General features: G+C 46.3%; 4 protein-coding genes across 4 annotated transcripts; 2 read left to right on the top strand and 2 right to left on the bottom strand.

Annotated features, from left to right (window-relative positions):
• Window positions 1–81: 81 nt before the first annotated feature.
• Window positions 82–455, top strand: V1508DRAFT_425003 (uncharacterized protein; the record flags this gene model as incomplete). The annotated part of the gene is made up of 1 exon (XM_066941367.1): window positions 82–455. A coding segment is annotated over exon 1 (172 nt), but the record flags the coding sequence as incomplete, so codon positions are not given.
• A 1,755-nt stretch (window positions 456–2,210) lies between these two features.
• Window positions 2,211–3,857, bottom strand: V1508DRAFT_399921 (general substrate transporter; the record flags this gene model as incomplete). The annotated part of the gene is made up of 1 exon (XM_066938293.1): window positions 2,211–3,857. The coding sequence occupies one exon, from the start codon at window positions 3,855–3,857 to the stop codon at window positions 2,211–2,213; it is 1,647 nt and encodes a 548-aa protein (XP_066793353.1).
• Window positions 3,858–4,545: 688 nt separating this feature from the next.
• Window positions 4,546–5,369, top strand: V1508DRAFT_360119 (uncharacterized protein; the record flags this gene model as incomplete). Its single annotated transcript, XM_066937135.1, has 2 exons — window positions 4,546–4,675; window positions 4,729–5,369. 2 exons carry the CDS (start codon window positions 4,546–4,548, stop codon window positions 5,367–5,369), a joined length of 771 nt encoding a protein of 256 aa, XP_066793352.1.
• A 398-nt stretch (window positions 5,370–5,767) lies between these two features.
• Window positions 5,768–7,148, bottom strand: V1508DRAFT_424994 (uncharacterized protein). The gene has a single exon (XM_066941366.1). It carries the CDS (start codon window positions 6,969–6,971, stop codon window positions 6,207–6,209), a length of 765 nt encoding a protein of 254 aa, XP_066793351.1. The 5' UTR covers window positions 6,972–7,148; the 3' UTR covers window positions 5,768–6,206.
• Between the last annotated feature and the right edge of the window lie 785 nt (window positions 7,149–7,933).

Genomic DNA, 7,933 nt, shown 5'->3' with positions numbered 1-7,933 from the left:
TACTCCCACATCGATCTTTCCTAATTAGGAAATTATCCGCCGTATCCGCCAATTTGGGACCTGGCGGATATTTATTCGACATCCATATCCGCCAATATCCGCCATCCGTCACAGCCCTGGCAGCAGATTCTACACCATCGGTTCGAAAGCGGAGCCGTGGTCCACTAGAACCATCTGAGTCGACCCATAAAAGGAAAAAAGAGGAGGATCCGATCCTCGCGGCTATAAATCGTTCGATTGAAGCTCGAAAATCAAACATTATGAAGGCCATTGAGACACTATCTGAAGAGTATTGCGGAAGACTTTCAGACGTTGATTTTGGACGCGCCACAGATGTGTTATCCGACGAGGTTAAAGCGTCCGTGTTCGTCAGTCTTCCTTTAACCGCTATGAGGGATACGTGGCTTGAAAGGCATGCCAATGTACTTTTAATATAATATAGTTTCAGGTTATTTTATTCTGTATTCAATAAGTACTCTTGATAATCTTTCCACATCTGCTGAGCTATCTCGTCCCTCTTTTTATTCATATATGCGTTTCCAGTGTCTCTCATACCAACAGATATCTCCTGCGTAGGCTCTATCTCCTCCTCCAGCTCAATATCTGCGAGCTCATGGTCGATATCCTCATGTCGACGGATGAAGTTATACAAGCCACAGATAGCTAGAACAAGATCGACCTGGGTATCCAAGGAGTACCTACCAACCTGTCCCCATATTTGAAACTTCTCATAACTCCAAATATACGCTCTACTACGTTGCGTAAGGAAGCATGTCGTAAATTAAATAACTCACGTGCATTCTCAGGTCTAGATTAATATAAACGGTGGTAAATAAGGTAACTTAAGCTAAAAACCCTTATATATTATTAAGTATTACTTACTTTTTATTTGCAAGCCTTTGGTCTTTTAGGTGATATCGAACACCGCGATAGGGACTCATGATATGCTGCTCCAAGCCAGTATTTTCCTTTTGGAGTATGAAATCCGTGGCAAGACTGAGCGTCTGAGAGAACTCTTCCATCGTGCGCAGATCCTTCCCAACCAGGTAGCACATATACGAACTGCATGTCAAAGTTACAGTCAGCTAGGAGGTTTTGGGAAAGTGTTCCTTTTCTACTGCGATATCGAGCTTGATCTGTAGTCGGCACATGAGCAGCTATATGCGTGCCATCCAAAGCACCAATACATCTGTCAAAATAAGTATATTTCGGATTATCGGTGATTCGTGAAGAAGCAGGAGTATCGAGCGCTGGAAGAGTAACAAATTCAGAGTATAATATAAGTAGTGCGTCTAAGACCTCATGAAAACAGCCATAAAGTTATTAATATAAGGACTTCTGTTAGATAGCATAAAACTTACTGACCAATAGCCTTGATTCCTCGTGAGAATCTTTCCGCGGTATCTCGATTTGAAGCTCCTCTTGATACTATATAAATAAATATGCCTAGCTTCTCTTCAACTGATATCTGCCTTCCATAGCCTCTTATTCGTTGATTGAGCATAATATCATCACTCCCTCCGTATTAGCAAGTAACCAGTCTCGGAGAGCATAGAATGTAGCAAGTTGCATTCGAAGGACTTGGTGAACTCGTTCAGGATGAGCTGAATCCAAAAGCTCCTTCATGTATTCTTGCCCTGGCTGGCCTGTTCGTATGCGTTGGGGTTGTTGACGCCTTCTGTAGACTAGTAGGAGTAATTAATCGTCAATATCGTCTAGGTCCATAGTATAGAAGAAGTAGTAGAGCAGTGGTACTAAGGGTGGTGGGATGGTATAGTAGCAAAAGTGGTGAATTACCAAAAAAAGCATTAAAAAATAGCTCTAGACCTATTTATCGAGTTTGTATGTGATCATGGACCCTGGAATAAAGCAATTTATTCTGTTCGAATCAAGACTAGTCAATAAAGTGGCACTTTTTCCTTGAGTGTTTCCCTCAATAAAGTGGTTCCTTCCTAATTGAGTTAGTGCTATCCTAATTGAGCGATAAAGTCGGATAATAATGTGGCACTTTTTTGAAGGAAACAGGCCCTTATCATGTGCAAAGCAATAAGGTCCAAGGCGAACAGCTCCCGGCAAAGCGTAGTGATTACAGATGCTGGACAGGGAATTGGTGCAGCAGTTGCATCGACATTCGCTGAGGCAGGTGCAGAGTCGCCCCATTTTGATTGACCGTACCGACCATAAATTGGCTTCAACTAAAAATTAGTGGACTAGAATGGGTCCACTTTAATTTTGGAAAACTTGCGGGCAGGAATCTTTTGCTCAAACAAAAGGTCCAACTCGGCCGAACTGCGCCCTGTTGGCTCAGGGAGGCGGAAATATGTCCAAACGAAACTAATACCGCAGAAAATACACCAGATAAATGCACCTTTTCCTCTCAAGTTCCATGCTAAACGGTTGAGAATCGCAGCTTGAAGAAAATTGCCCGCAATGCCGACAATATTATAGCAGTTGCGTGCTATCACAACAGACTTAATCCGCAAACGTGTTGAGGGGAGCTCCGAAACAAGGGAATAGCACGCGGGCCCAACCGTGATGCCATAGACAAAGACGAAAACAAGGAGTAGTGCCCCAGACGCATAGGCTATGCTAGTGTCGCCAGCCGCCGGAATGCCCAAGAAGCCGACTATGAGCAATATCGTGAGCATAATGGCCAAGCCCCAAACATAAAGTGTTCGACGGCCAACATATTGCATGACAAACCAAAAGCAGACCGTTCCTGTCAGACCTAGCCCAACCAACCCCACTCCAAAGTCGAAAGCCGTAGTGGCAGGAAGACCTGCCTGCTCCATGAAGTACGCAATATTGGTGCTGAAGGACACTCCACAAAGAACTTGAACCATCCATACTACACAAACAACCTCAGTGCGTCGCCTATCAACTCCTTTGAAACAGTCCCAGTATGAGACGCCGTCGTTGACGAACTTTTCGTGTTCATTAGTAACAACCATAAAGGAAATGGTGTCATCTAAGTCACTTGAGCTGCGCCTGTGGGATGTGAGGCTTCTCAACGAGCGTTTCGCTTCATCTAGCCGGCCTTTCCGGATCAACCACCATGGAGACTCTGGAGCAAAACTAACCCCAATAATGACAAGAACTGGCCAGAACCATTGAATTGCGTATGGGATGCGCCATGCCCATTCATCCGATCGTCTCAGCAGGCTGCGAAGAACACCAGTGGCGATAATTGATCCGATACCCCAGCACAGATTTACATATGTTGTAAGGTAAGATCGCAGTGCAATGGGGCTGACCTCAGCAGCGTATGTAGTTGTCAATGTCTGGAATGCACCCCATGGCAGGCCGCACAGAACCTCTCCGGCGAAAAGCATACCAATATTTTGCGCAAAAAAGAGAACGAAGATTGTACAAATGATCATGACTAGCGCACCCAAGAGGGTCATTTTGTACCCGAAACGGTCTGCAAGTAAGCCAGCAAACACTAATCCGAGTATCTCCCCGACCTGGGCTCCATTCTGGAGCCCTGACTGCCAATGTGGAGTGACTTGGTAGGATCCGTCTGCTAGGCGTACGCCAAATTTCTCTCGGAATGTCGGATATCCGAAAAAAGAGGCTATAAGGGTTAAATCGTAGCCTTCCATGACAATGGCTATTGATATGATCATTGAGAAGAGAACCGCCTTGGGATAAAGCTTGAATGACTCCAGTAGTTTCATCTGATGCTCAAAATCGGAAGCCCGCCTCGCGCTGACTAGCAGTTCAGCCAGATTGGGAATTTTCTCCACCATGCGAAGCCTTAATTCATCACAGACGACTAGAGTGTCCGGGCTCAAGACCGAAGCCGGATCAGCCGGCGTGTTCTCAATGTGATCCGCTCTTTGATCATCTTTCTGCATAGTGAAGACTCCATTTCAACACGAGCAAAGGTGTCAAGAGCACTCGGGTAAAGCGGCAGAGAACAGAAGCAAGCCATGGCTTTGACTCTTAAGAGTGGTTAAGGGTTAGAGAATCTGAAGCCCAAATAAGAGTATTGCGCTGACCTGCTCGCCTAGAGGCTCTATAGCGACACTTGGGTTGATCGGTTATCCACCGTGGGTCTAACCCATTTCGGCAAGTATGACAACACACCAAACCCGCAATCCGTCCACAACTTCCGGTTGGTGGCGTGAATGGCGAAACGAAATCTTTTTACAACACACAAGCACAGGCTGTGCGACAGAAGTATGCCCATGCGACGTGCCTCTGGGCCGATTCAGAGTCGCTTCACGGTAAGTGGACGTCAATCCAAACGCACTGTTAAGAAGTGGGCGTGAGACTCATTGCATAATCTCCAGGACCTGGTGACGAACGCCAGTTTGTGGATGGGCAACTGACGCCCACTCAAAGCTGATTACTTTCCTACAGACCGAGCTCATCGAGAAGGGCTCTCGGGATCGACAACTGCCGTATTCTGTGAGTATCCTGAAGCTCCAGGGTTCAGGGATTCTATCGGTCGTGATGTCCACTTTTACCACTGCAGACCCAGATAATGCACTCGGTGGAATGATATTGAATCCGTCCGTTACTGAAAGCAGTTTTCGTCTTATGCTCGAGATCGTCATCGATGCATCTTGTCCGTATTGGGTCATATCACGAAGTACTGACGAAATTTTGACGTTCACAGACGCAGCCCTCAAGCGTGGCCATTATGATATAAGGCAATGTTCTCGAAAAGGTCTTTTTTTAATATTATTTTTGTCTATAATGTGGCCGCTAAGTGTTGCCCAGACACAGTATCTCTCACTCGAGAAACCTGTATAACCAGGGTGCTGTCAAGAACGATTACTGGTAGAGACGACGCTTTTCGGCAGCTAGTCCGTGAAAGGGGTGGAATATGCATTATAACTGGTCTTGTCAACACGCAGGCTTATAGGAATGATTGGACTAGCTTTCATGCAGCACACATTTTTCCCCTTTCCAGTGAAGAGTATTTCATGCAGAGTGGATTTTCTAGATGCATCACAAACAAAGCGAATGAGCGTGACACGGGAATCAACTCATGTCAGAATGGACTACTAATGCAATCCAATGTCAATGAGAGATTCAACAAGTTTCTATTCTCAGTTAACCCAGACGATGGTTATAAGATAACTTGCTTTGACGGAGATCCGCTCGGAATAGACGGGAAGATACTCGACCCTATCTGCCGCGATCCGAAAGATGAGCGGAGTGTGAAAGATGAACTCCTTCGTTGGCATTTTCGTCAAGCAGTGTTGGCTAATATGAAGGGAACCGGAGAGCCAAATTTTGAGACGGATTTCCCTCCCGGAACTGATATGATGGGCGAGATTCTTGGTGGTCCTGACCCGACCAAACGGATGGAGGCAGAGCTTTTCTCAAGGTTGAATGGGTTAACGTTAACCGGTTGAGCTTTATTGCGTGTGAAAGTTTGTCTTGGGCAACAAAGCGTGAATATCCATCGTTTTCGAAAGATCTCATTCGGTCAGAGTAGTAAGTGAAGAAAAGCTGTGTCGCCGGACTTCGGGATCTGGGCAAGAACTGGGATCGTTGGTCTCGGCTGGGCTTAAGACAAGAATATATTTGCCCGTGGATTGATGAATATCTCCATTGGTCTCTGATTCATATCATTGTCGGCCTACGCTATCATCAATTTTTTAATTGAAATGAGCCCTTTTTGCAATATGACCGATGAGTCATGGAATTGGCTCAAGGCAAGTTTCATATGAGAGGTATAGAGCTGAATGGACGATGAGGGAGCCGCGAGTCTAGTCGCGTGCTGTTCTTGGTCCTTGTTAGAGGTGTGTGTGCGTAATATATAGATATAACTTATATAAAACTATACATAAAAGTAATATCTGCAAGCCAATCCGCCCGTACAACAATCAAACACAGTATTTAGCTGAGACCTCACCGCGAATGAATGCTTTCGTCAAGCATGCAATCAAATAGCTGGGTGCCGACTTTGCACGCACGAACATGACAAAGGAGAGTTAGGATTGTCTACATCTCTGGTACTATGGATTTTTTATACAGAAGCTTGGACACTCTATTTTACCGATTATGACAATCATGTTACAGGATACAACATTTGAGAATATAGAGCTCCACACATTTCGATAACTGATCTGTTCGCGCGCTCAGGGACTTGCTTGAATCTCCTCAAGAGCGTAGAAAATGAATAACTTCATTGTCGCACCTGCTCCGTGACTTAGATGGCTTACATGCTGCCGTAGATAGGGCAATTTTCATTTAATATCTGTCGCGAGTTTGGCACGGTTGGCTGTCATAACAACATCGTAAAGCCTCATTACCTGGGCCGTAGGGAGTAGGTCTCCTGTTTTGCGCGCTGCAATGGCACGGCTGACAATGTCCGGACAGCCCTGTTGTTGCATGGCCCACTTGGCCCCGTCCAATTTAGAAGAAAATTCGCATGTGACGATGAATCGCCAGCCTCGGCAAGCGTTGAGAACGCTGTTGGCCGAGTTTAGTTCGTTTGCTTGGTGCCAATCGAGCGAATTCGCGATTGCTTCCAAAATCCAGCGTCGGGGAATAGCGCCGAAAGCGTCGGTCGTATCAGGGCCGTGCAGGTTACGGCCAAGTTCGCGTCCCATAGCAATATCGAGCAAAAACCAGTGGCTTGACTCGTTAGCGGGATCAAGGCTGATATGATCAGGTTGGTGAAGTCCTGTGTTCAAATTAAGTTCGAAACGAGGTTGACGGCTGGCCGGATACACAGCGCTTTGAGCATAGACCACAAACTCGAGTTTGGTAGCCGGGCAAGGCAAGGCACCCTGGTTCAAGCGGCATATGACTGCCTGCTTATCAAAGGTGTCAAGCGGATCCTTCACTATAGCCTGCACGTCAAGGTCGCTGAGGCCAGACTCGTAGGCGCCATAACTCGCTGAACCAAATAGATACACCCCGACGAGCTGGTCTTTCAGGTAATCAGTAAGACGCTTGACCATTTCCTCAAGGTAAGCTTCCACATCTTCTGGCAGGTTGTTGTCCATTGTTGCCTCTGTTCTGCGTTGCCAGACCTGTAAGTGGTCGCGCCCCGACAACGCTTGGAGGTTGCCAGGCCTTTTTTAATATCGTAGGGTGAGAAAATTTGGAGGAGTAGTGGGTAATATGACTTGACTGGCGAGCGTGAATTGAGTTGATGCATTTGATAAAAGCTCGTAACGGAATCTAAGATCTAAGATACAGCGGGGTCCAAGCTTTTTTGTTCCCGGTCCTGCTAACATCCAAGCGTGCACGTGGTAGGGCAGCAATGTAACGCCAAGTCTGTAGCTCGACTCGGACGAGGGAGTATAACTCATACTCCCTCGTCAAACTATAAGACGCAAAGTCAAAAAGACGGTTTTATTTTCCTTTTCGCTTGTGCCGATCGATAAAGTAGTGCTTGAGCAGCGTGAGCTGCAAGACCTCATTTTTCGGTAGCTTCTTGTTCTGAAGACGAAGTTCAATTCTACAGGAGTTTCAATAGCATGCTCTAATTCATTTAGCTCACATTCTCCATGCTACCAGAGAGCAATTTCCTCCAAAGCTCTTACCTGTCGATTGTTAGAAATATGAGACGGAATGAACATGGGCAAGATGGAAGGGGAGCCGGGACTCTGGTCGAGATAGCCTATAAACCAGTCTCACGGACAGTCAGGTCTATGTATATATACATGAAGAAACTCCTCAAGCGAGGAGACAGCAACTCGAACTTTCCCGCTCGTCTATCACTAGCTCGGGTATAGCACCCCGCTACCTAAAACAACCTAAGAGCCTAACGACGTCATGTCACAGTCAAGCCAATCGAGATCTGGGAGTGGGAACGGCCAAGCCAACCAAACAAGAACGGAACTCCAATGACCGTGCTCCTAGACTGTAAGCGGAGACTGATCGATATCTCACAGTCGATTCAATGTTGTGCCTCAGATATCGGCGCTCTAACTCCATCGGCGTCATGATTCAAATCTCCTTC

This window comes from Lipomyces doorenjongii, assembly GCF_038497915.1.
Source record: "Lipomyces doorenjongii strain NRRL Y-27504 unplaced genomic scaffold V1508scaffold_75, whole genome shotgun sequence".
Lineage (NCBI taxonomy): Eukaryota > Fungi > Ascomycota > Lipomycetes > Lipomycetales > Lipomycetaceae > Lipomyces > Lipomyces doorenjongii.
The sequence above is the reverse complement of the archived record's forward strand: the minus strand, read 5'-3'. Positions and strand labels throughout refer to the sequence as shown.